Raw genomic sequence first — 27,111 nt, 5'->3', positions numbered from 1 at the left:
AGATTTCAGTTTTTGGGGCGAAAATGCTGTCAAGCCCGGAGACTCCGGGTATAAGCCCGGAAACTCCGGGTTTTGAACACTCCGGGCGAAACTCCGGGTATAAGCCCGGATACTCCGGGTTTGGGATACTCCGGGGGAGACTCCGGGTATAGGCCCGGAAACTCCGGAATTCGGAGTCCGGATACTCCGGATATGAATCCGGATATTCTGGGTTTTATTAGAACTGTTGGATGTAGAATTTGGTAAATTTGGGGTAAATTTGTAGTGTTTCTACTTGGGCATTTCAAAGTTATTGTTGTATGTCATATTTGCATTCTCATATAATATGCATCTCATGTAGATGCGCTAGATGTACAGTGCGTGAGCGTGAAGCACGCGATGTTGGAGCCGGACCCCAAGACGGTGTTTAATGGATGTATCCTAAAGAGAGAAGGACCAGCTGGCGCAACTGAAGACCCGGCCCAAGGTCGGAAGGGCCCAAGGCCTTGATAGCATTAACACTGACTTAGTGTTACCCTCAGGCAAGCCCCGGTGCACGCCCTTTTATTTTTGAATTATCACACCTATGATTATATTTCTACTATTACCTGTGCATTAGGTTTAGGATTTGTTTGAAACCCTAGTTGCATGATCCCTAGGTTTCCTCGGGTTATACTAGTATATAGAAGACGATTGGAATGCTATGCTTAATAGAATTCGGTAGAAGTCGGGTGATTTGGATCACTCGCGAGATGTAGGGTATTTAGTTATTCTGAATATATGGATTATGGAATTAGGTAAGAAAGGAAAAGTAATCGGAGACCGGACGGGGGAAAGGTTAGCCCCGCCTGTGTCGGTTAAGGACCGTTCGTTGCCTGGCCCTGTGATCGAGTTTGAATTGTACTAACCGCATGCCGGGAGTAGGAGGTAGTCGAAACCGGTAAGCCTAGTACTGCTTCGCTTCGAAAGTACAGAACTGCATCACCACCCCGTAGGGCGAGTCGAGTAGTTGCGGAGAAACAGGATGCATATGTTTACTTTTGGTGGTCTCACGTTGAGCTCGGCTGACTATATGAAGGTGGGGTGGTTCTGTAGTTCGAGGCGGGGAGGGGAATGGTTGGCGTGTATAGTCTGACGGGGCAAATACGTGCCGTGTTGGTTAGGTCCACCTTGCAAGGTTAAATCGGATCGATCCGCCGTATGTCGCATCTCGGATATGAGCACCTTGATCACAGCACCACATCGTAGTGATGCTATATGGAATTTAAATGATGGTTAGGAATTAATTATCTTGATTTAATATTTCAATGTTTGCTATGGTTGCGTAGAAGGTGCAAATACTAGTTGATGGTTTAAGCATATGGAAATTTGGAGCTAAAATATTGAAATTAAGGACCCACTTTTAGAAGCTTTTTCTGCAAAATAACCACCAGCCAAATGCCTTGCATGTCTAGGTATGTGGGCTAAGTTATACCCACTGGTCGGGTAAGTCTTGCTGAGTATTAGTTGCTCAGGGTTTGTTATTTACCCTATTTCAGGTATAGGAGCTAACTAGGTTTCATATCGGTGGGCTCGATGTGGCGCCTTGTCTTCACGTCTCGGTAGTCCTCGACTTATTTAGTTGGTTTCATTTATTCTCTAGTAAAAATGCTCTGTAAGTTAGATTCTTCTCCGCTGCTATCTTTTCTTTTGTAAAGTTTAAATTTAAAGCGGTTTTGTAAAAGCTTTGGTATTATTTACTATTTTTGTAAGTTTTTATCATGCTGGTACCTTCTGTGCTCGCCTTCGTGCGAGACTTCTGGTGTGTTTCGATCGGCCTGTGGGTTGGAAACAGCCTGTCAAGTTACACTTAATTAAGCTAATGCGCCAGATGATGGCGGTTACGCTTAATTAAGCGTTTTAGCGGATCTGTCACAGTAATTAGGATCGGGCCGAACAGATTAGGGTTTTTGTGTGTCGGGATGTGCGCGCAAGGCAGGTGGGGTGTGTCATGTGTGTCCTTTTCTGAGAACCCCGACATCCCAACTAAACAAAACCAGCCCTTTGCTTTCGTTTCGTGTTGTTGCTTTCCTGCGGCATATCACAGTCGTTTGTACCTCGCTCCTCTGATTATAGATCTCAACTTTCCTGTCCAATAATATATTGAATAACCGGCACCACCGTACCAGTAGTGTTTTTCACATGAATATATGTGTGTCTCCATCTTTAGTGGAGTGCTGTATTAATTTCATTGTTTTTTTTATTATAAGGGAGCAACGCAAAAGATATATATATGGACTCTCAAGTGCCTTTTGCAGATGCATGTCGCGCCTTGGAGGTGACGGTGATGGAAATCTTTGCACGGAACGGGTGGCAGTTTAATAATAAGTTTTGTGGCTTGTAATTTGCTTCATGTTTCTCTCTCTAAGTTTGTAATAAGGACCGGATATAACTCTTTGATATAGAGGCCGGGATATTGTTCAATATTCCTTTATCTAAAAAAAGTGCCTTTTGCAACCTTGTCATTGAAAAATTAGAAAATGTCTAATCGTCTCATGGAGAATGTTTGTTTCTGAAAAGGCGAATAAAATCCAGTGTGGTGTGTATATGTTCGTTTCTTTTCCAAGCATGTACGACTTTTCTGCATTAGTAATGATATGATGTCGATGCGGCTTGTTGAAATGAACAAAAAAAATGGAACATTATATATATATATATATATATATATATATATATATATATATATATATAGGACTGCTAGATAGAAACCTTCCTACTTGACAAGTTGATTTTTTAGTAGTGATACTTCTATCCGTACCGCGAATATTGTTCTTTCGTTTGCTTGTCACTTGCATTATATGTGCAAGGTTGTCATGGCCACAATGCAAACAAAGGACACATGCAGCCACGGCCTCTCTTTCTAACTGGCTAGCTTCTGACGGATCTGCTAATTAATTAACATATAGTTAGCTACAAGATAATCTGCACACGCACTGTATTGGCCTTTGCTACAAATTTTGTAGCCAATAGATATATTACGCCAAATTGCAACCAAAACATTGGTCATTTCTGGATTATTTTCCTGTTCTATTTCAACAAGAAGCTAAGGGGTGTACTTTTAGCTTCCAAAAAGAGTACGCGAGAATAAGATATTTCCTTTCTGTCCTCTTGTGCTTAATCTGGTATATATATGTGCTTCGTGGTTAGTTGCCTCTAAAATTTTTGACAAGAAAAAAAAGAAATAAAGTAATCAACTGACGTATCTGGTGCACGACGATCGGATCTCTATATATGTACCCTTTTGCTTTTGGCAAATTCTATATGCATGAAGAATTGTTGTCACGGACTCCAATCACTTGTCACTTGTATATATATCCTCGTGGCGGAGTCATGGGTGCTCAAATTACTAGCAACAATAAGAAAATTGCATGGGGTTTGTTCTTTTGGATGACGATCTATCATGTCTAATTGACCTGTTCAGAAGCCCAATCTATTCAGAATGTCAAAGAAAGGTTCAAATCATGGTTCTGAATGGTAATTCATAGGGCAAGGACAAAACATGTTCAAGCCTGGCTAGAGGCTCTTGTGTGTGATTTTTGTTTCTTGAAAACTCTTCCTATATATTTTATTTAATATATATAGGAACCTCTGTCCTGTTTCATAAAAAAATTGACTTGTTCAATCATTTCGATCAACAACTCAGACATGGAGCCGCAGCCACAAGTTAGGCAGACCTGACTGCTTCAGATCAGAGAGTTCTCACGCAAGAGCAAACGGCGATTTAAGATCGTGTCAAAGGAGATGAACAATAAGCTTTGTGAGCTACGAGTAGGCACTGTGTTTAATAAATCAAGGCAAAGTACAAATAAACTATATATATGTATGCTTTTTATGCTAGATCTCTATATACAAAAACAACAGGATGATGCACCTGAAGCATACGTACGTCGTTTAGTGTCAAGATTAAGAAACTTTGTGACCCAAGATTCCCGTACATAGCTAGCACCTTTCGTCAGATTAACTGATAATAATATAAGCCTAGCTTGGCAGCCCTACATTTGGCAACCTTAACTAGCTAGGCAGATAATTACTACTCCCTCCGTTCCAAAATGTAGGTCGTTTTGATTTTTTTAGATTCATAGTATTTGTTATGCACCTAGATATAACATATGTCTAGATACATAACAAAATATATGAATCTAGAAAAATCAAAACGACCTATATTTTGGAACGGAGGGAGTAATAATACTCATATTATATATACATATATACTTAAAGTATATATACAGGATCCTTCGGCTGACAATGTAATATATAGCTAGTGATTTATTTATAACTTTCTTTACGAAATTTTGTATCCTCGCTGGCTTTTCAGATGCATGGGTGCCGCGTGAGAATATACATCACTCGAATTTGCATCTGGGTGCCGCGTGAGAATATAATCTTCAGATGCATATGCATGCATGAACCTGATCCAAGTTTAGAGCGATCGAGGACCTGTGCGTGATGACTCTCGATCTTGCGTGGTTCATGACAGCAATGCAAATGTGGCATGGCATTTGCCAAGTACAACAAATTAAAGGCACGTCGTACCCAATGCAATGCAAATAAATTAAAGATGATCCGGTCATGCCTCCACTCTAAAGAAGAAAACTAAAGGAACCAAACAAAAGCTAACTGCAACCAATTAAACTAAGCTGTTTTTTTAATAAAGCATTGCCCACTAATAATATACTTAAGTTAGTGGCACATCTCCCAGAGATGGATAACCTAAGCTTTGTCAAACACTGATGGGGTGGTGGGCAGCATGACACATCTAACCTAGCCCAAACCAAAGTGATTGGTACGCTAAATAATATATATATATATATATATATATATATATATATATATATATATATATATATAACAGAACACACAGCTTACTACTACACCGTACCTAATACGAACTGAACTTGTTGCAGCAACGCTAGAACACACAGCTTTCGTGCTCTAGCACTAGCCCAGCTGCTAGCACAGACTTGAAATGTGGAGTAAAGGGCGTACCCAGTGCCATAGACTTGAAATGTGGAGTACTAAACCAAAACAGGAGTACAAATGAAAACCAACCACCAGAGGACGTTACGTTGGAGAACACTGCACACACCATAATGTTATGTTGCCCGTGAGGACAAGAGCGAAAAAGCCAATACTACTTAGGAATCAAAATGGAGCTAGTGCAGTTAGCAAGGTTATTAGTATAGAAATACGAGGCGTGGATAGGCATACATGTGATTAGGACCGGCTAGCTGGTGCAATTATCTAAGCTAGTTACAGGTGTCTGGTGCTTGTTCCCTTCCCCGCACCAAGAATAGAGCATCTTGCTGCCCCCAATAATTGCGTCCTTGATCATTGCGTTAGTTGTCACGATTCCTATGCTTAATCACACGCTGACCTTAAGTCCTCAACAAATTTATAATGCTCCTAACCACACTATTATACCAGTTGCAACAGCATTATATATATTGTTATTCCTTGGATCTGGATTTGTTTTGCCAGTTGCCGGGCAACACGTGTCGACCTCACAGGTCCTCAAACAAGCTTCGTTCTATACAACTATTATTAAATAAACAAGTCCAGCTACAAGGCAACCAACTGGATACATCTTGGTAAACATTACAGGTGGGTGCACTGCTTGTACCACGCACAGCATGATAACAGAGGAACAGACAACAAAGGTGAATCCAGTTTCTTCAGTTACAGCAGCAGTGCAAAGAGTCCATCCAACACGCTGTGATCGTTATACAATTCGCAACACCAGGATCAACGTACTTTGCATTCAAAAAAGTGAGTTCCCAAGGGTATAATATACTGCATCGTAAGTCGACCGGTACATATCAATTTCCAGCATGTTCTTCAACACACCAGCCAACATAGGTTTCCTCGGGGATGCTTCTACCTGGTCAAGTAGTAAACCAGCAGAAAAAGAGCAACGAATGATGCCACCAGGGTTCCCATCCTCCGACTTGATTTGGTCTCAAACACCTGTATCATGTTCCTTTAGACATGAATCATCATCTTATAATACTATACAAGGGCCAGATGGGCAACATATTATTTGTTTCCAATGATGCTTACCATCTTGAATTTGTCCACAGTTCCTGAGAGAAAACCCCTTGATGTATCCATATCATTCCCCTGAATCAGGCATGATGGTAAGGGAGTAGGCATAGGTAGATTAAGATCTTACAGGCGAAAAAAAGGATAAATGCAAATACCATGCGGTCTAGCATTCTGTTATGAGTCTCCACCTCCTCATGGATGTCACCTGACAGCTACAAGCAGGTAAACGAACTTCAATACCCAACAGATTATAATTGTCTACAGACCTATCCAGAGATTGACAAATGCAGAAAAGATTCTTGAAGCAGGAGTAACCAAAACAAGTTCAACATAGTCAATGGAAGGGATGCTAGAAATTCACAGATTTGAGCAAATCACCATAAAGACACAGCTATTCATCCTATTTGTTCATTTGGAGCGGCACAGATATTAAACATATGTAGCTTCTAATGTTGGGCATGTCCACTCCGATATTATATAAGCAACATTCAGAGAGAGAAGACCATGATTACAACACAATTATGAATATCAGAGGGCCAATCAAATATCCAGATAGCACTAATGCAGCCACTAATATCATTGCAAGGACCATCAGTTAGTCAGATTCCTTCTTGGTAAATTGAAGTATAAAACTAATGCACGAAAGTTATGCTGAACTGCTTTCCAATATTTCAAAACAAAATGGTCCAGGGAGGCACATGGTTGACAGCGTGACATGACTCATGAGTAGTCCCATATCTACACCACTATCTACCAAAGTTTCAGTCCAGAAAGGGACCAATTTAATATAATACTAAATAGTCTTAAGATACATATTTTAAGATCTTATCTATGCAACACACCATGAACTGGTGCATGAAATATAAGTGAATTGCAAAGATTGTTCCTTCACACAAAATCAATGGAATTAGAACATTAGGATTAAGGGGCACAGTACCCGCTTAAGAATGCTGACACGATCCTGCAGTCCATCAATAGCTCGATCATTTTCATGTTCATCTATCTCATGGGAAGAATAGGATGTTGCTCGGATTCCACCTTCCTCAATGCCATCGAAGAGAGAAGTTCTGTTGCTACGGTAGCTGCAAAAGGTGCAGAAAATAGTGATATAAGAGTTGATACAGAATTGATTAGTCATAGACGCAAACATAATTTGTAAAGTCAAACAGGAGGTTCAGAATATGCATATCAGCACATTCAAATTAAAATTCCCAAATGGAATTTCATCTTGTCACAAAGGAACATTTAACATAGGATGTACAGATAAAAATGGAATCGCGCATTATTACTAGCATGAAAAGATTAAGAAATATGTTGAAGAAGGAACTAACATTTCTGAGTTTTCAAGTTCACAAATTCAAAGATTATGAGCACATGATCACCTAGGTACATGTATCAAATCTAGGAATAAGGAAACAAAGCCTAATGCTTACCATTTGATGAAGTAGCTGATGAAATATGTTGAAATAATTCAAACTATAAGTTACATATAAACTGAGAGAAACATATACGCTTCCCTATAGGGTCCATACTTTTGAATTCTATCTCTAACTTTGACAAAGGTCAGCTCAGCTAAAAATGATCAATATCACAATGTAGTTATAAAACATATCTGACCCATAAATTGGACACGAGGTACTTGCATACTTTGATACGAACCAAGAAACAACATTTCTCTAGGCCCATACCACAAAATAAGTCAAACCATTGTCTGCTGAAATATTTTATTGCAACATAAAACTACTATAAACTAGTGACAAAATGAGGAAAATGAAGCAGAATAAGAAATAGGCAATGGCGTAAAGAAGTTTGTATTGGCCCTATGCAACAATGTAGTCAGCTAGCCACCAGCCATTACTAAATGATCTGGAAACTGATGCTCATGTGAACATGAATATATCTGTGCAACTCATCAAACAAAAACAATGCTCACTAGCTGCCACAACAAACTTAATCCACAAACCGAAGACCAAAGTTTCAGCATTGCAATTTAGCTATATTGCTCCAACAGATCCTTTTCATTCCCTTCCTATCGTGGATTATTTGTAAAGATTATGCACAATTGAGAAGCTGAGTAAGCTTGGAATAGAGATAGAGAGGGGCAGAGAGAAATTCCAACAGAAAGAGTTATGACCATGACACAGTGAGAGTCTAAAATGACACCTAGTACTTTTACCACCTTATAATCATTTCTAAAACAATGTATGATTTGAACTATTTTTACTTCCCCACAAGACTGGCAGGATATCATTATCTACTCAGTACAGTAGTACACCCACTACCACAGTCCACAACCACTTAAGCTTGTAGCAAAGTTTCAAGCTGTCATGGCAGAGAAATATCAGCAGGGATAAACAAAGAAATCATTAGCTTCAGAATATTAGTCTTAGAGTCGAAGTTACAAATACATTGGTCTGTTGGGATAGATAAGCACAGCAAGTCAATAATCATGTGAAAATCAACATCCGTTTCATATAAATAAACCTGTATTCATGAACCTCGATCATCTGTACAGATAACTTTAAGATGACAACTTGTCGTTGATGATATGCGCAGAGCACTCAGAAAAATATGACAGAGCTGGGGAAATGAAACTATCTTATATGAGAATCAATTAGTCTTTGGTGGGAATTCCTCAACCATAACTAAGAAACAACAATAATAACTGAATTATCAAAATGGGAGGTAACTACACCACACAACTAATCACTCATCTCAATCCCTAACAAACGCAGTGTACTTATCGCACTAATCACGTGCCGATCTACCCTACAGCACTTGATCCCTACGGTGAGACAGCCACATTGGTTTCTCCTAGCAAATCGCTCGCGCCCGTGGACCCTAAATCCGAATAGCATCTCACAAAATCCAAAGCTCAAACCAATAAATAAGCGGGGAAACTTACCCTCTCGGGTTCATGGCGCTCGTCTCGATTCGAATCGTGTCCCCTTGCCTGCAGGAATCAAGCCCCAAACCTATCAGAAACGAATCGCCGAAGAGTGCCCCAAAAGCGCGAAAAATGGAGGACAATATGGGTGTGCGGCTGCGGGGGATCCGCGGGGGAAATCCAGGGAGCTCACCTCTCGGTTGATTCGCGTTGGATCGGCGCGGATTTGGGATTCGCCTCGCTGCGAGAAACGGAAGCGAAGCCGCGAAGGAAGGGGAGGAAGAATTAGGGAGGAACACCCAACACCGCTTGGCCGACGTGAGATTTGCATGTAGCCTGCAACTGCCGTGTGGGTCTGGATCCTTGGTCATAGACACGGGGACCCACTACCAGTGACAGGAGCCGGTAGTGATAGGTCCCTGTCGGCCATGAGCATAGGTGGCAGCATCTCGAGAGGGGAGGTGACGTGGGGTGCTTCGATCGGACGGCCGGCGTCGACTCCACGCAATTCCTGCTCCTCCTCTTTCTCTTGCCGCCGCCGCCGCCAATGACCGACCGCCTCGCCGCGTGAATCGCCCGGAATCGCCGGCGTGAGATGGCGGTCTCCTCCGCGTTCGAGCCCTCCGCGGAGATGGAGCGGTTCCTCTGCGAGCGGCTGCTGGACGCGGAGCAGCCCATCGCCGAGCGCTTCCGGGCGCTCTTCTCCCTCCGCAACCTCCGCGGGGACGCCCCGCGCCGCGCCCTCCTCCAAGGTCTCACCTCGCTCCACTGCCTCATCTCTGCTACTCCTCAAAGCTTTGGTAGTCGGTGTCGGCGGGTAGTGGCGGGCTTTAGGCTCCACTGCGCGAGGGTTTGAAAGCTTTGGCAGCTTGTGGATTAGTTTCAGCAGCAGATTTTTAGTCCCTAGTGCATTCCCGAACTAATTGAGTAGATACATGGTGTGTTGTAAGTAGTAATTCACTAATATGTGCCTTGATTGCAGCACTATTGGTCCTAGGCACTTCTCCGGTTTAGCTCCAAATTTCAGTTTCCTCACGGTCTCTAATAGTGCTGAGGTGATGAACTGATGAATGATGATACTACAACGATTTGATCTTCAGATAGATTCTTTGCATTATCCATCAAACTGATCTACACAGGCTGCACTAGCTCACTGCGTGCTATCATTAGTTGTCCAATACTAATATTATATTATATAACACTAGTTTTAGGTTTAGGCTGAGTTTCACTAAGTAAAATGTCAGCTGCCACCTATGATGTGGGGTGTATATATATTATATCCATAAATTCTGTAAAATAATTTAGCACTTACCACCTAGCGTTATGTAGGACTTGGTAAAAGTATGACATCTGATATATTTGTTATGTAGAGTGTAGAGTCCTTATCCCAAATTTTGGTATTGTTTCATTGTGTGAGCCTATTTAATTGTTATTTCCATGTAGTACATTTAATTTCCTGAAACTTCTGATAGTCACGGCTTTCTTCCTCATTGATGTGCATAGTACTGAGATTTTGTTGTTTACTTAGTCTGCTGTCAACAGCGATCATTATAGACAATGTCTGCTAGATCCTAATGTCTATCAATTTTTTCTTAGACAAGTACTGAAAAAAGAAAACTGTACTAGGCGAGTGGCACTTCTTTGCTCTTCCGAGAAGTGAAAGCACATTAAGGGCCTGATTTGCATCCGCCCACTGCTGCACTATTAGCTATTTAGTTTCAGATTTTTTGCAATTTAGTGTTTGAGAGATCAAAGGATAGGGATTAAGAGAACCTGACATATTTCTACAATGTTCAGCTGCAAGGGATCCTTCTAACTTGCTGGCCCATGAAGCTGCATTTGCACTAGGGCAGATGCAGGATGCTGAGGCTATTCCCGCATTAGTGGCAGTTCTCAAAGATCTTTCTCTACATCCAATTGTACGCCATGAGGTAGTCACGGAATTCGAAGTTACATTCTGCTTATGGTGATTGGGTGCCCATGTTGAGCAATTGTATATGTTTATTGATTAGGCTGCCGAAGCTCTTGGGGCTATTGGCGTGGAAAAGAGCGTTCCCCTGTTGGAGGAAAGTTTAACAGCTGATCCTGCTGTGGAGGTACAAGAAACTTGTGAGCTGGCACTAAGACGGATAGAAGAGCAGAAGAAAGTTAATGGGGCTGAGAGTACGACCACTTCACCCTATCTTTCGGTTGATCCAGCACTGCCTGCAAAACATGGACTTTCAGTAGACCAATTAAGGTATTCCTTTTCAACTTTCAAGGCGTTCTTACATGTGTCAATTGTATTTTATGTACATAACCTTTCCACTGTCAACATCATGGAAAATTTTCAGGGATCTTCTCCTTAATGAGCAAGAAAGCATGTACGGACGTTATGCAGCGCTTTTTGCACTTAGGAATGACGGTGGAGATGCTGCTGTTTCTGCTATTGTTGCAGCTCTGGGCGTCAAAAGTGCTCTTCTACGGCATGAGGTTTCCTTGAAATTTAGCTAGTCCTAGTTTGCATATCTTTTCTACAACCAATGAATCAGGCAACACAGAAAGTATCCTTCGAATTGTTTCATTTTTTTAATCAAAAATCAAAATTATTTCTGAATTCTAAAAGGAATTTGTTTGTTAGTCCATGACTTGTGTTTCAAGGTTCTGATAGTCTAGCTTATTATTTGTCATTTACACTTGAAAATGTGAATTTTAGCATGATCAGCATAATCAATTGAGATGGAGTTGAGGACAGACCTTGCAACTTAGTTTTTCTATGTATGTATAATGTCAACTGGGTTGTCAGTTGCACCTTTATTGCGTTAGAAAGGACAAAATGACAACATCCAGTTACAATTTCTCAATCTATTGTCACTAAGATCGTCATGAAAATTTTCTGCTATTTTTATTTAGCAATGGACTGGAAGTCTGTTTTTTTCCCTTTTCTGGAAAGATATCAGGGTAGGATACTAGGATTGGTGTTGTGAAACTGCTTCAGATCTAGTGTACAGTTTGCCTGATTTACTGAGGTCATAATATCATATTCCTTGTAAGAATTAAGTAGTTTTTTTTATCTTGTCATTTCAATGCCTTTGGTTTTATCCAATGTAATGCCTTTTTCTCTGTATACTTCTGCAGGTTGCTTATGTGTTAGGTCAGCTGCAAAATAAAGCCGCTTCAGATGCACTTTCCGCAGTCCTGAAGGATGTCTGTGAGCACCCAATGGTCAGGCATGAAGCTGCTGAAGCCCTTGGTTCAATCGCAGGTAATTAACTGCAAGTTTTGGCATAATGCCATCTACCAACTCCAGTCCATGCATAGACATTGTATAGTTACCTGAGATTGTGGTTTGTTGTGTTGTAGATCAAGAAAGCATTGCACTTTTGGAGGAGTTTGCGAAGGATCCTGAACCCATAGTCTCACAGAGCTGTGAAGTAGCTCTCAGTATGCTCGAGTATGAGAGATCGGGAAAGTCCTTTGAGGTACATGCCTAGATCGCCACAAAGAACTATCTGTCACGTAAAATCTTTCCTGTGATTTTTTTTTTGAACCGAATCTTTCCAGTGAATTTAATCCAATGTTCACTTTCCATGCAGTTTCTCTTCCTTCAGACTCCTCATGTGCAGTAGGAGTCCTCTCCGTTGTCGGTGTTACTCGTTCGAGCTGCGAGCGCCCAGGCTCCTGTCCATCGATGATCACTCGTTGAAGCGACTGAAACCTTGGTTAACGTGACTGCACCAGTTATATTTCCATGGGCTTTGATGACTGTATCCTGATAGTTTCTTTTTTTGTCAATGGCGATATGGAGGCTGAAATATTGAGCGGCTGAAGAGAGAAGGAAACAAAGACCATGTAATCTATACTTCTATAGAAACTTATGAAAATGGGCAGTTTGCATCTTTTTTCTTCCAATGGTTTGTACTAGCTCCTGCTAGGTACTTTATATTACCGACGATAGTAGCTTAAAAGAAATATCATATACCTAGGACAAAACTTTATTTTACTGATAAAAATTCGTGTACCTAGAATCATTTTTAATTCAAATGAACACAAAATTGATGGAACAACTTTCTTTCGAACGGAAATTTGGAAATGATAATAAAAAAATAAAAGATCAAGAGAAGCAAAAATCCAGGCCCGTAGTCCGGTGGTCGACAGCCCGTGGGCTGCACCGCTGCAGCCTGGTCTCTGCTCTTCTTCTTCCCCTTCTTCTCGTGTGTCTGGCTCCTCCGAAGCCCACCAAACCACCACCGTCATGTCCCCCGACGACCTCTTCGAAGGCCTTCCTCCGCCCGCCGCCGCCCCGCCCGGCGGCGCGGCCTCCCTCGCGCCCCCTCCTCCTCCGGCGCTGCCGCTGCCGCCGCCGCCGAAGCCCGCGCTGAAGAGCTCCCTCAAGCGGAGCAAGCCCTCCTCCTCCGACACTACTACCTCTCCCGCTCCCGCCCCCGCGGCTGCCGCGCCCGAAGCCCATGGTGAGATCTCAGGAGCTCTACCCCATAACCTCTTGTGCTTTCCAACCGGGAACATGCTGCCGCTTCTGCTGCTCCTCCCGTTGTTTGAATTGGAATTGGAAGCCGCCCATAGTCGTTTATTTGGGTTGGGTACCTTTGAGTTGGGGTGACCTCAGCTGGAGTTAGAACATTAGAATTGAGCGGCAACCGGCCTGTAGGAGGCCTGAATCGCTTGCTGCGTAGGTTGATTTGCGAGCTTGACCACACAGAGGATGAGATTTCAGGTCGGGATTGGAGTACTCCCAGTACCGATCGCCCAGTATGAGCTCAGTGTGAGGGTAAAGGGGGTGATATTTGGATAGGTGGCTCTAGACTGGTTACTAAGGCAGGCAGAATTGCTTAGTCCTGGCTACTACCCTAGGTCCCATGTAAGACTATAATCGTGACAACCTCCTTGTAGTTTTGCTTTTGCGCCAGGATAATAGCAGCTTCTTCTCACTTTTTAGAACAAGAATATGTATGCTGGAGTTACAGATGCAGTCAGCCAGAATGTTCAGGACAATTGTAGGAATTTGTAACCTTATTAGCTTAAGCAGAGGTCCCTTCGTGAATTCTGTTGTTACCAATACCAGCTTCTGCTCATTGAGTTTTTGTTCTGTTACTTGCAAGAAGGCACCTATTAGTGATGCATTCCCCCACGAAGTAGGCTTCGCGGTTTCCATTTGGTACTGAACATATTTTCATTGCACTGTGCCAGTGGCAGATTTATGCACAAGGAATAAAAAAGTAGTGACATCTCACCTGCTCAAAGATTATGAACCCTGTACTTATTTTCTGTTGCTGCATTGTTATATGAAATGTCCATAACTCTGTATGGTCTCTTCTCACCAACTTCCTGTTGTAAGAACAAATAAGCAAACCCCTTTTCATGTTTCCCCGCAGTTCCCGAGAAACGTCTTCGGTTCAGAACAACTGTTGATGCTTCAGAAACGCAAATACTTGAGGCTATGCAGAAGATAACTTCGCACATAGGGAAACCTTCTAAATTCAGCAAGGCATCAAAATTAGCTCTGCAGCTTATTGAAGCTGGAAGTGTCAAGCCTGGGACAATCAACCACTTCTTTGCCATACTAGAAGCTTCAATGTCTTCCCCAGGAGCATGCAATGAACCTTCTGTACGAGCAGATTACCACGCACTATTCAGTGCTGCTCAGGGTGTGACAGAGGTGAAGTTTCCACTGTTATTATTAAAACAAATAGTTGTCCAGTTATGTGAAGTCAGTACGTGATGCACTTACAAACTGCGATCAATGTGCAGTTATTCAGCCAACAGCAGAAAAATCAATTCGATATATGGGTGCTGCATGCAGTGGTGGCCAATGATCTTTTCACTGATGACAGTTTTGTGGTCAGTATTTTTCTGAACACACATGTTGCTTATCTTGTCAATCTAAGTACTATAGTTATATGTGGCTGATGCTTTAGATATGCAGTCAGACTAGCCACATATTTCATTACCCTGTACATAAACCAGGGGGTACTTATCTGCTTTTATTGTGTAGTTCTCCAAGGCTGTTGGAAAGATCAAAGATGCCATCTCAGCTCTGCCAGTGGCGACGGTGGATGATGACAATGATGAAGCCGCAGCTCTTGCAGCTGCAAGCAAAACTGACATGACGACAGAGAATAAAGCAGGTGATAGTGTTCCAACTGCAGCATCCAACTCTCTGCCAGATGATAGCACATATGCTGCAGCCTCAGGGTCAGGAGAAGAATCGTCTGATCCTTTTGGTTTAGATGATCTCCTTGCAAACAAGCCAAAGAAGTCTGAGAGAGCTCGAGAGAAGGAAGTTGCAGCTCTGAACAGTAAAGCGGATGCGGATGATTCAAAGAGAGTTCTGAGGTCACAGCAGGAGGCCCTTCTGAAATGTCTAGAAATAGCTGCTCGGCGTTACAGAATTCCATGGTGAGTTATCTGGAAAAAAAATGCACCATCCATATGCTTTGGGCTTGTTTTTATATTGTTTTATATCATACCTTGCTTGCCAGGACGCAAACTACCATTGACATCTTCGCGAAGCATGCTTACGACAACGTGAACCGGTTCACACTGCAGCAGAGGGATGCGATCGTGAAGTTGTGGAACTCAATCAAAGAGCAGCAGATCCGACGGAAGCAGGGCAAGTCGGTGAGCGGGAAGCTTGACGTGAATGCCTTCGAGTACCTCCAGGAGAAGTACTCCCACGAGAAGATCAGCATCCGTCATGCTGTTGGCGGTGGCGGCGAGCGGCGGGCGACACAGTGGCTCGGCTAAGTCGGGAGGCTGATGCTTTCTGATCCTGCTCCTCTGTGGCCTAGCGGCGTGCACAATCTAATGTTTGGCCTGCAGAAAACTGTAACATTATCTGATGGGACTGAATTCAACAAGGACGGCCATCCCCTCATCCGTTGGCTCCGTGGATTTCGGTGTAGAGTGTGTGATGAATACGGTGATGACGCGAGAGTTCCTTTGCTTCAGTGACAAGCTTGCGGCCTTGTACTTTGTTTTTGGTATATGAGTTGACATGTCCATTCTCATGATCTCATTCTCATCTGGTTTGTGAGCTGTTGTGACTGAATGTGAAAGCTGTTGTGTTGATCCGGGTGCATCCCCATGAGTTGCGTTGTTGATGGCAACCATGTGCACGTGTGGGTGATTCTTTGCAATCTCATTCAGCAGCAGGGTCATATCGCTTGATTGTTTGCGTCGTCTCCTCGTAACTGCAAGCTTGATTGACTGTTGACAAATGCGTCTGTGCTTGTAAACGTGTGATATTGGTAAGATAAGCTGTCCCGTGTTTGAATATAAGTAGGGTTTGGTAGGCTGTGTGCCTGTTCACTCCTTCGATTCCAGAGGTTGGTCTGGTTCCCTTTGTGAGGAGAAACGGTGCAGTGACAGTTGAGGCGGCAATGCGCTGTCGGTGAAGAAAGAAACCTCCAAAGCTAGCGCCAGCAGTTTTTCAGTTGCCACATGTAAATGGAATTGGTTGGTTTTCTTGACCAGTGTCCCAGAACTGAAACAGTAGCAGTAACTGCCTGGCGAGAGAAACCACTGAAACTAGTGACGAGCATGCAGAAAACGAGACGAGGGGAACCCGGAGAAGTTGTTTTGAAGAGGCAGAGGCAAGCAGACTGAACTGAAACACAAGGAGTGTAGTATGTGCGGAGTAGAAGAAGAGGCCAAAATGAGATGAGACGAGAAGGTGAAGAAGAGGTAGGAACTAGTAGTCAAAGGCGACGATTAAGCAAGCAAGGTGCAAGGCCCGCAAGCAATGATCAAAACAAATCAATTGGCAAGGGCGTCGTCTTCAGATTATTTGATTAATTAGACTACTGCTAATTAAGATATAGTACTACTAGTAGTAGCACACCAATGCAAGGAGAGGAGTGTGAGAGGAAGAATCCAGAGGATGGGAGCGGCGGGCAGGTGGGCGACCTGACGAGTCAGCACATCTAGCTGCTAGCAGTAGCAGTCATGCACGAGACGAGTGCGGCCGTTCGGCGCGAAATCATTTCCTTATGCCGCCGGGAACAATCACGCACTACTGTAGTACGTCGTACGTGCACAATCACCTGCAATTTTTTAACTATCACATCGTGCACCTCCTCCATTCCTTCCTTCAACCTCCCGTCCATCCATCCACGGACACACTGATCTGATAGCAAAGCCAAAGCCAAGGCCAAGTGCTTGTGGGGCGGGCTCCTTAATTTTCTTCAACACAGGCACATCATTAACACGTTTGCTCCCTTCGAACCAGACAACCAGCCCTACATGTCCACCCCTTCATTCCCCTCCTCTTCTTCTTCCTATAAATCCAATCCATCTCCTCCCGAGTTGCACCGCTAGTCCACCACCACCACCACTACCATACAGCCATACAGGTTGCGCGTCCTAGCCAGCTAGCTACTACTGCTGGTGAATATTGAGTGATCGATCGCCATGGCCGGAGCCACTGCTGCTAGTACTGGAGGAGCTGCCGCCGCCGCCACGGGGGCCGGGTCGCCGTGCGGGGCCTGCAAGTTCCTGCGCCGGCGCTGCGTGCCCGAGTGCGTGTTCGCGCCCTACTTCAGCACCGACCAGGGCGCCGCGCGCTTCGCCGCCATCCACAAGGTCTTCGGCGCCAGCAACGCCTCCAAGCTGCTCTCCCACCTCCCCGTCGCCGACCGCTGCGAGGCCGTCGTCACCATCACCTACGAGGCGCAGGCCAGGCTCCGCGACCCCGTCTACGGATGCGTCGCCCAGATCTTCGCGCTCCAGCAGCAGGTCGCCATCCTGCAAGCCCAGCTCATGCAGGCCAAGGCGCAGCTCGCGTGCGGCGCCGCCGCGCACTCGCCGCCGCTCAGCCACCACCACCACCACCAGTGGCCGGCCGACCACGCCAGCAGCATCAGGAAGCCCGGCGGACCCCTCGACGACTGCTTCATGCCGGACCCCTCAGGCGGCTGCTTCAGGGACGACGTCGTCGCCGCGCAGCATTGCGCCGCCAAGGCGGACGCCGGCGACCTCCAGTACCTGGCGCAGACCATGATGATGAGGAGCCCCAACTACTCCCTGTAGGAGCATATCATGCATTTTGGAGCCATGTCATCTATCACACTTCGCTAACGCAAGTGCGAGCTAGAATTCGGGGGGCAAAGAAAGGAAATTAACTTGTACTACTCCTAGTGAACTCCTTTTCTTTTAAATTATTATCAGTGTTCTGATTCTGATCTTATAGTGAGTACTGGTAGAAATCATATGCTGTATGTAGTGGGAGAGCCTGCATGGCTGCATGCTTTTGATGATTACTAGCAATAATAGTCGACCTGTCTAAATAAGAAACTTTATTTAGTCATCAGCAGATGATCCATGCAGTCAAAACTGTACTCTGAACTTCAGTGCTACTAGCAGTATTTGCTCTGGTCCTGAAAATTAAAACAGCCTCGCCTCCAAGTTTTGTGCCAACATTCATTCGTGTCTTCATGCGTGAGACATGGAACTAATGTTTTCCTGGCTTATTGATGCGATGCACAGAAAGCGCTGATTCGATGCTCCCATGCAAGCCATCAAGAAATATACTGTCACAACTTATATAGAAGCCGTTCTTTAGTGAACACTGGATACCGGGGTGTACTAAACTGCCACTAAAAGCTGCAGTATCAAAAGTGGAGGCAATATTTTTTTAAAAAAAAGGTCCAAGCAAGCTAAGAGTTATTGCACGCAGCTTTGAGTTGGCACTCGCCCTGGGCACCAAAAACCGAGAACCGAACCGAACCGAAACCGAGAAGTTCGGTTCCTAATCGATTCTAGGTTCTCAGGAACCAAAATACTCGGTTCGGTTCGATTCTCAAGCCGGTTAACCGAGGAACCGGTCCATTATACATTCAGCCCATCAACCCTAGTTGGCCCGGCCCAAACAAAACCCTACACTACCCAGCCACCCCACCCGACCCGGGCACCCGGCCATCCCCCAGCCCCTTCCCCTTCCCCGCCGCCCACCCAAATCCCCCCACCCAATCCCTAGCTCCGCCCCAGCCCCCCAGCGAGCGCCCAGCCCCGGCCGCCGCCCCCGACCCTGCGCCCGGCCCCAGCTGTCGCCGTCGGCCCCGCCCCGCCGTTGGCCTTCCTCGCTCCCGCCCTGGCCCTCGCCCCACCCTCGCCCCCTGCCGCCGCCCTCGGAGTTGGTCGTCGCCGGAGACGCGTCCTCGAGCTTCGTCTTCGTCCGCCGTCTGCCGCACCACCGGAGGTCCCCTGCAGGCTGCAGCTGCACCACGCCCACGGCGCACCACAGGAGGCCCACGGCGCGCTACCAGACGTGCTCTCCCCGGCAGGCCAGGCGGCAGCGGTGCGGTAGTCCCCTGTAGTCTCCTGCAGGCGAGGCAAGGCCCCAAGGCGGCGGCGCGGCGGTCTCCTGCAAGCAAGGTGGCGTCGGCGCGGCGGTCTGGGAGGACATGGCGGCGGCGGCGATTTTTTTTTCTTCTCTGCGTCTGTGACTGTTGTGGGTTGTTCGATTTTCTCGGTTCTAACCGGAACCAAACCGAACTACCCGAAACCGAATTTGGTCGGTTCTTGTTTACAAAAAGAACCGATCGGTTCTCATTTCTTAGGAACCGAACTTTTGTGAGAATCGAGAAACCGAACCGATCGATCGGTTCCTCCCGAATGCCTAGCCCGAGTTGGCACCAATGCAAGTTCTTTCTCTCTAGAGACCCTAAAATGACTTGTATGCATTCATAGGCTGCTGCTGCTAATCCTAGTTTTCCATGCCCTGCAGGGTGACTGTCCCCTTGATCAAGGACAGGTCTGAACTCCTGAGCCACAAGCACCGTTTACTTTTGCTTCCTACAACCGGAGGAGTATGTTTTACGTGCATAATCGTTGACCTTTTACGTATGCACAGAAACAGAAACACGGCGTGAAAGCTAGATAGGTCACTGATCCCAATGGTTAATTTCTTGGCAGGGTTGACTGTGATTGGACGATTGACCAAGTTACTAGTACAGTAAGCAGTAATTTATTTCCTCAAGCTAGCAGTACAAGCTAGTGGGTATATATTGCAGAGAAGGAAAAGGACTCTGGCACTCCAAAAGACTGGATAGACTTTTTCTTCTACCAAACTGATGAACACACTAGCCGTGAGAAGGTTTGATAACCCAATAATGTTAATCACATATTGCGATAATTGAGGTAGACAAGCCAAATACATCGGCGTTTCTTTACTTCAGCCATCAGATAAAGGACAGGGACAGTACTTACCACTGCAGTAGGTTTATAGGGTTAGTATCTTGGAACTCTACAATTTCATTCAGACATGCGTGTTCTCACTGAATCCATTACAAAAGGGAAGGCTAATGTGTTTATCAGAAGCTATACTAACATCTACTAAATCATTTTTTACAGCTATTATAATAGACAAGGCTCCTGACGCCGAAGAACAGCTAACTGTTCAGATGTTCTAAAGCTGCTGCATGCAAATTAAGCAAGCAAGCTAGAGCCTCAAATTAAATCTTGAGCTATATATCTGCTTGAACACGACGATTGTGTAGCTGATTTAACAACGAGGATAGGTCAGTGACTTTTGTGATCCACCCTCTTTATCGATCGATGCAAAGCCGTAGATTTAACGCGTGATTAATGTGGATTAGTATAACAGCATCTACACATGGTTAGGTAGCCTAGGATGCTAGCCAGTCATTAGGCGTCCCTAAGAGCGTGTCAAGTTTGTTCTTATCACAGTCTCAAGATAACAAGCTACTCATCCGATCCATCCATACTTCATAAGCTTGTTTAATGAACTCTCTCCTCAAAAGTTTGTGTTTCGCATCTCCTTCTTTGCATAAGGTTTACTATTGCAGATCAAATGACCTGAGAAACAGACCCCACAAGTTTAGATGGGGCTGTCTCATAAAGCTGAACGCACCTTCATTGTTTTTGTGTGCTTTGGCCCTTTGTGTCTTGTAAGTTTTATATCCACAAGTGTTCATTTGGATTGAGCTGGTCAAGAAGCTGGTGGTCATCGGTCAAACAAAGCTGAGCACACAAATGAATGGCGGGCTTATTATGGCACTTGAGAGTGATTAGACCCCACTAATCAACCAACATAATTTAGCACTGATCCCCATGCATAAAAAGCACGTAATGGAAAGCAAAACTGGTGTTTTTGTTTTGTGCATGCAGCTGCTTTAGAACAAAAGAAGGTGATGTCTTTGGCTCTTTGCTACATGGTTTGTAATGGAGGAGTCAAACTATGCAAAACTTTGGTTTCCAATAACAAGTGTGATCACCATAATAGCACTTGTTCCACACAGGATAAAGCTTGAAAAGCAAAGAACACAAGCTAGGGGATGCATTTTGGTACCGGATGGTGAACAGATGCCTCGGAATTTGTGCCAGTGGAGCCTCTCCGTCATTTCAGTTCAAGAGCTTTGTGTTTTTTGTTATTCTCCAAACGAAGAGCGTGTTTGGCTTGGCCGGGCGGCTGATTTTCATTAAAAAAAATAAAAAAGGAGATACTGCTGCTTAGTCTATTTCCAAAAAATGCTACTTTGTTTTAGAGGATGCAGGTTATATATTTGCTTTAGAGGAAAGTACTGAAACACAGGAGTGATGAAACAATGTTATCTGCTCATTGTTTCAACTGTCAGCCATTGGGCCCTTTTGATGCTACTAAACAATTTTCGGAGGTTCTGGTGACAATAGTTTATGCCCATGATTAATGTCTGAATAAGTTTTCATTGAGTGATCAATTATCAACCTTTCATATTTTCCTTTGAGGTGTTCAATCTAATTTCAGTAGCACTTCCAATGCCTGATGAACCTCATCAACATCAAGGACAAGTCACAAGTGATAAGGTGTTTCTTCCCATTCTTCTCAGATGGCCAACCTCCTGAACGGTTGGTTGATTGAAGCATTTGAGTACAAGATCCTTCAATTAAAGTACATCGTGATTTCACCATTTCCATCTTTGCTGTCGAACATTAGTTCTTGTCTATCTATGAACCTGAAGGCTCATAATTTCCTGACAGATCATTTAGATGCTTTTTGTTGGCTTTTTATTTGATTCTGGAGAGGCACCATTCAGTTGGCTTTGTGTTCGTCTAGGGCTCTAGGCTTCTGTTTTTGAGGACACAGATAACTCTTCCAAATATTTCGCTGCACTTTTCTGTAGATTCCGGCACTGAAGCACGGATGGGTAGTACTGAAGCTCTTAATATAACTAAGTGGATGGCTGAAAGGAGTATGCAGGTTCAAAATCTTAGGCCAGACAACAAAAATGCTTAGCGGAAATTTTGAAAATGGTGTCATTGGATGCCTGTTTGACAGAGACACAAGGTCCATGTGTTGGGATCAACGCTGCAGCTGGCTCATTAGTCATTACCTGAGTGTGCAAATACCAGACTGATTTGACATGTCTCTTGGTATTGCACATTCATGCTCTGAATCTATAATTTCACAGCTGCCTCATTACCTGAGTACTTTTTTCACTTTCACTGGGCAACTAACGCCGACTGTCAGGTGCTTGTCATCAGCTTATTCTCTAAACCGAAGCTTACCTACTGTCATCAGCATATCCTGTCAGACCTCATCCCGGCGATGTACGCCGGCGGCGAGGACAGGAGCTCGACGGAGAACGAGCACACACAGCAAAACTGACGCGAGACACTTGGAACACACGGTGGTTTTAGTGCACCGGAATGCATCATCCGTCGCTCCTGCTCTGTTCGATCTGCTGCCCTTCAGGTATCTGGAATTCTGGATTCTAAAGCCTCTCTGATTTGGTGCGCTGAAACTCGAGTACAACTCTGATTTGATTTGCGCTCTTTGACCATTTCGGTTTGTTGATCCAGCGTGGTTTTATGTACGGTCGTATACTTTGATTTGACTCCATCATCCAGTTTCAGACGATGCAAAAATTAACATTGTAATAGATGGAGAGAAATCATCTTAGTTTGCCTTCTATGTGGATACAAACATAATTAGGCTTGGTCACGATATTGGTACTCACTTTACAGCTACGGTGACCGATCTCTGAATTCCACCCCCCCCCCCCCCCCCGTCCATCTGCATTGCGTAATCAGTCCCTTGCTCTCATATTTTGGAATTACTAAACATACTGACATGCCTCAGTGCCCGTGACCACCGTTCCTGCCATAATCAAAAGGCTCAAAGCTACTCCCATCATACACTACATAGTACATATAGTACATAGCAAACACTTGTTAGGTTGGTGTGCGTCTGCTTGGTTGTTTATGTCATGTCATCAAAGCAACTTCCTCTGTTGATGTCCACAACCAGGACCTAACACATTCTGGTACTGTCATAGTGTCAAGTGACCATCATTTTCTGAAGCCCACAACAGCTGCTACATTTGGTGCAAAGTTTTCCTCTTTGCAATTGCTCCAACCCCAACGATGGTCCTGAATATCTTATGGTTTGGGAGGTCTTTACTTACATGATTTCTATGTCCATTCAAGTTTAGGACTTATTTTCAGGATAAAGCTCTATGCACTCTTGTTTGTTTTTTTTTGAAGAGAATGGCAAGAGATTTGCCGTAATTTTTATTAGAAGGAGAAAAAAATAAAAATGAGATCAAGAACACGATCCAGATAAGAGAATCAAAGTAAAGTTCTCTGAAGCACAGACATCTTCCGTGATGGCAACCAATCAGAGAGCCTTTTACAATCAGAGACTTCCCAAAATCAGCCTGCATTTTTCTCTAGATTCCGGCCCTTACTGGAGCACAGATGGGCAGTACTGCAGCTCTTAATATAACCAACTGTTTGCAGAGACACCAGGGCCTTGTGATAGGATCAACACTGGAGCTGCCTCATTGCCTGAATGTGCAAATTGTCAGGTGCATGTCATCAGCTTATTCTCTGAACGGAAGCTTCCCTACTGTCATCAGCTTATCCTTGCTTTGCACTGTTGAAAGTAAAGTATCCATTCACTTGCGTGTGCCATTCAAAGGCAGTTCGTATGGCAGGAGCTTCTTAGCCTGCCGTCTGTCGCCGCCGAAAGCTGAGGAGACCGGAGACAAATGTTGGCAAAGCAATGGCATTGTGGCCCAAGAGCTTAGCTGCTCCGATGTGCGAATCGAGTGCTTCAGGCTGGTTGTCCTTACCATGGTAGCAGAGCAGAATAGCGGAGACCTGCTGCTGGCTGCTGCTGCTGGACTCTTGAGACGGACATGTAGTTCGAAATGGAATGGTGCTTCTTTTGGGACAAAAGGTGGGTGGACGGGCGAGAGGCGAAGCTGCCGCCCGCCGGTGACGGAGAAGAGCCGTTGCGGCCATGTAATCAATACAGGGTGATTTTTGCGAAATGCTCGACACTAGGGGGTTTATGGAAACATGGTTTTTCTGATTCAACTGTCTTTGGTCAATTCGGGCAAGTGATTAAGCGTGATTGTGTTTGTGTGCACGCTGTGGTTTGATTTGCCTCCGTGATCCAGTTTCAAACAGTGCAAAACATGAATTGGGCTCTGCACTGTATTGGTGCCCATTCTGCTGCTATGGTTTATTGATTGATGATTCCACTTTTCTTTTTTCCTTTTTGCATTGTTCTTCTAGTTCTCAATAGAACTGATCCCCATTACTAGATGTAGGAGTAGGCGCATAAATATTTTTTTTATTTTGTAGAGATGGCAGAAATACGAGCTAATATCATATTAGTTCCAGTCTAGTGCCCTATTCGGCTGGCTGGTTGGTTGTCAGCGCTGGCTGGCGGTGCGCGCTGCGGCACGTCACACATCCGGGAAAAGAGCCACCGCCTCCTGCTCGAAAGCAGCACCATTGGCTGGCTGGAGCCGAACAGGCCGTAAGAGAGAACCTTTCTTAATTTTCGTGCTAGTCGTCGGGGTCCACTGTTTTTTATTTTGTATTGACTTGAAAAAAAATAGGACTCATGTGAGTTAGTTAGGAGATACCTTTCTAAATTGTTATACTTCTAATTGCGGTTTGTTTTTCTGTTATAACTGAGGAAAAACACTAAGAAAAATGAGACCTTTTTGCTGTCAATCTAAAGATGTCTATTTATGTCATGAATCAATATTTAATAATTGACCATTGTCTGTCGCTGTTTTTTTGTTAAAAAAGCTGGTTAGTGGAAGGAGATAATATGCCAAAAGAAACTGTTTTATAGTATTATATCAACTGTTTTTGTGCTGCAGATATTCCTGTTTTCAGTGAAATTGGATCACATTGGTACTGCGATTTAGTATCTGGGCAGTGTAATTGTGTAAGTGATAGCACATCTCTGCTATGATTTAGTGATTTGCATCTTGGTAAATGGTAATTTCTGATCTTATGTCTCAAATATGGCTCATGTTCCTGTCGCTTGTATGTCCAACATCAAGGATGACACATGAGTTATCTACTTGTTATGTCAAGTGCCGATTTTTTGCCATCCTGATGCTGCACCTTTTTATATATAAATTTCTACACTAATTATTTATGATCATAAAAGTCGGAATAATTTTTCCATCGAGTAATCGGTGATCATGCGCTGCATCATTTCCTTTTTGAGATATGCCATTTGATTTCAGAATCACTTCCAAGTGTTTCTTTCCATTCAACTTAAACTTGGAGTACAAGCTGTCCTTCAACTAAAGCAAATAATAATTTCACCATTTCCCTCTTTGCTCTCGAGGATCAGTTCTTGGCTTTCGATGAACCTGAAAGCTCATAATTTATATGAGGCTCCATTCAGTAGGTGTTGTACTTTTGACCTTTTAGTAGATAATGGAGAGACTCCATTCAGTTAGGTTGATGTAGGCCTGCTCGGTAGTTCATGCCTTGTCATCAAAGTAACTTCTTTTGTTGCTGTCCACAACCAGGAGTCCAGGACTGCTATCATATTATGGTATTGTTAAGAGCAACTCCAACAATTTGATTTTTCTCTTTTCTCTTTCTCACCATACAGGGGAATTCCCTTTCCCACTTTCGACTTATAAGGGAGAAGTACTCCAGCGGCTTGATTTTTTCCTTTCCTCTTTCCCCCTCCTGTCACGTGGGGTTAATCCGTCATTGTCACATTGTAAGGATCACCGGGGTGTCCGACCCTAGAGGGGGAGGGGGTGAATAGGGTCGCTAATCGCTTTTTAACCTAGGGCTCAAACTACTTGCATAAGATAAACCTAACACGTCCTATACATGCTAGTTATGACTAAGGTTTATCTATGCTACTCTCTACTTACCCCTAAAAGACTTGCAACCTAGCCAATCCTAATCAAACTAACTAGGAAAGTAAAGGTACGCAAGATAGAGTAAATGCGGAAACGTAATGTGGTAAGTAAAGAGGTAAGTGCAAGAGGGATGCAAACTCCCGAGTAGACACGGTCATGTAATGTGGTTCGGCACAAACGCCTACGTCCACGGGACACCGAGGCTCTTCCGATCACCGTCTTGCACTACGCCACCAAGGCGATGCCGGCAAGCAAAGGCAAGTGCCCCTAAGACACCGAGTCTCGTGCACCGCCACCGTCTCTCTCGGTCACCCGGCCGTAATCCACTACGGAGCTTCTCCACCAAGGAGGGGGCCTCCTCTTCCCCCGCACAAAGTGTCGTTGCCACTCCACACCAAGACGGAGGGTCACACGACGGATCACAAGTTGCTTGCCGCAGCAAGACTTCTCTCAAGGGAGCTCTCGCAAGACCTAATCGCTATTACAAGCACTAAGCACTCTCACAAGTGTGCTTAAGCCTATATGATGTACAATGAAGCTCTATGGTGGTTGGAGATGATCTTTAGCTCTTGTATACTTCCTTGAACTCCAGTGCCTTCAAATGACCCGGCCTTGGGGGTATATATAGGCAGCCCAAGCAAATGTAGCCGTTGGAGAAAAGCTGCCAGAAAACTGCGTAACGCCGGTTAAACCGACGTACCCCAAAAGCCATCATCGGTTTAACCGGTGTATGTAAACTGCTACTTGAAAAACTAGCCGTTAGCAATTAACCGGTGTATCGCCGGTTTAACCGATGCAATCAACCGGTGTATGTAAAATTAGCGTCGGTTTAACCGGTGATTGTAACTTCTTCACGTTCCTCCAAAAACCACCTCTCTGGACAACTGAACCGATGCAATTGACCGATGCATCGTCGGTTCAACCGGTGTATGTAATTTCCTCGGTCTTCATCTGCCAATGCACCGACGTATACATTTTCTTCAACGTCGGTTAATCCGGTGTTAAATCCTAGCCCGCAGACCTTCTCTGTGA

General features: G+C 44.3%; 4 protein-coding genes across 4 annotated transcripts; 3 read left to right on the top strand and 1 right to left on the bottom strand.

The window, feature by feature from the left end:
- Positions 1-5,522: 5,522 nt before the first annotated feature.
- On the bottom strand, positions 5,523-9,299 carry LOC120646943 (bet1-like SNARE 1-1). Its single transcript, XM_039923494.1, has 6 exons — positions 9,141-9,299; positions 8,966-9,013; positions 6,998-7,142; positions 6,216-6,272; positions 6,076-6,135; positions 5,523-5,982 (listed from the first exon to the last, which is right to left on the bottom strand). The coding sequence occupies exons 2-6, from the start codon at positions 8,977-8,979 to the stop codon at positions 5,893-5,895; spliced, it is 366 nt and encodes a 121-aa protein (XP_039779428.1). The 5' UTR covers positions 8,980-9,013; positions 9,141-9,299; the 3' UTR covers positions 5,523-5,892.
- Positions 9,300-9,453: 154 nt separating this feature from the next.
- On the top strand, positions 9,454-12,836 carry LOC120646930 (deoxyhypusine hydroxylase-B). Its single transcript, XM_039923468.1, has 7 exons — positions 9,454-9,699; positions 10,745-10,878; positions 10,960-11,186; positions 11,281-11,419; positions 12,065-12,191; positions 12,290-12,408; positions 12,523-12,836. The coding sequence occupies exons 1-7, from the start codon at positions 9,543-9,545 to the stop codon at positions 12,553-12,555; spliced, it is 936 nt and encodes a 311-aa protein (XP_039779402.1). The 5' UTR covers positions 9,454-9,542; the 3' UTR covers positions 12,556-12,836.
- A 320-nt stretch (positions 12,837-13,156) lies between these two features.
- Positions 13,157-16,017, top strand: LOC120646920. Its single transcript, XM_039923456.1, has 5 exons — positions 13,157-13,398; positions 14,320-14,603; positions 14,696-14,785; positions 14,940-15,343; positions 15,427-16,017. Exons 1-5 carry the CDS (start codon positions 13,182-13,184, stop codon positions 15,689-15,691), a joined length of 1,260 nt encoding a protein of 419 aa, XP_039779390.1. The 5' UTR covers positions 13,157-13,181; the 3' UTR covers positions 15,692-16,017.
- Positions 16,018-17,246: 1,229 nt separating this feature from the next.
- LOC120646937 (LOB domain-containing protein 16-like) lies at positions 17,247-18,129 on the top strand. The gene has a single exon (XM_039923481.1). The coding sequence runs from the start codon at positions 17,357-17,359 to the stop codon at positions 17,972-17,974; it is 618 nt and encodes a 205-aa protein (XP_039779415.1). The 5' UTR covers positions 17,247-17,356; the 3' UTR covers positions 17,975-18,129.
- Positions 18,130-27,111: the final 8,982 nt, after the last annotated feature.

The sequence above is a fragment of the Panicum virgatum genome, chromosome 1K, assembly GCF_016808335.1.
Source record: "Panicum virgatum strain AP13 chromosome 1K, P.virgatum_v5, whole genome shotgun sequence".
Classification (NCBI taxonomy): domain Eukaryota; kingdom Viridiplantae; phylum Streptophyta; class Magnoliopsida; order Poales; family Poaceae; genus Panicum; species Panicum virgatum.
This window is presented reverse-complemented; position numbering and strand designations above follow the sequence as displayed.

What these genes read in the sequence shown, in the direction of transcription:
- LOC120646937 (XM_039923481.1), top strand. Translation starts at nt 17,357, where the DNA reads ATGGCCGGAGCCACTGCTGCTAGTACTGGAGGAGCTGCCGCCGCCGCC.
- LOC120646920 (XM_039923456.1), top strand. Translation starts at nt 13,182, where the DNA reads ATGTCCCCCGACGACCTCTTCGAAGGCCTTCCTCCGCCCGCCGCCGCC. An exon ending in TGCCGCGCCCGAAGCCCATG is followed by an intron (nt 13,399 to 14,319) that starts GTGAGATCTCAG and finishes GTTTCCCCGCAG; the next exon opens with TTCCCGAGAAACGTCTTCGG. An exon ending in CTGCTCAGGGTGTGACAGAG is followed by an intron (nt 14,604 to 14,695) that starts GTGAAGTTTCCA and finishes ATCAATGTGCAG; the next exon opens with TTATTCAGCCAACAGCAGAA.
- LOC120646943 (XM_039923494.1), bottom strand. An exon ending in GTGTCAGCATTCTTAAGCGG is followed by an intron (nt 6,273 to 6,997) that starts GTACTGTGCCCC and finishes ACCTGCTTGTAG; the next exon opens with CTGTCAGGTGACATCCATGA. An exon ending in CTGTGGACAAATTCAAGATG is followed by an intron (nt 5,983 to 6,075) that starts GTAAGCATCATT and finishes AACATGATACAG; the next exon opens with GTGTTTGAGACCAAATCAAG.
- LOC120646930 (XM_039923468.1), top strand. Translation starts at nt 9,543, where the DNA reads ATGGCGGTCTCCTCCGCGTTCGAGCCCTCCGCGGAGATGGAGCGGTTC. An exon ending in GCGCCGCGCCCTCCTCCAAG is followed by an intron (nt 9,700 to 10,744) that starts GTCTCACCTCGC and finishes TACAATGTTCAG; the next exon opens with CTGCAAGGGATCCTTCTAAC. An exon ending in ATCCAATTGTACGCCATGAG is followed by an intron (nt 10,879 to 10,959) that starts GTAGTCACGGAA and finishes TTTATTGATTAG; the next exon opens with GCTGCCGAAGCTCTTGGGGC.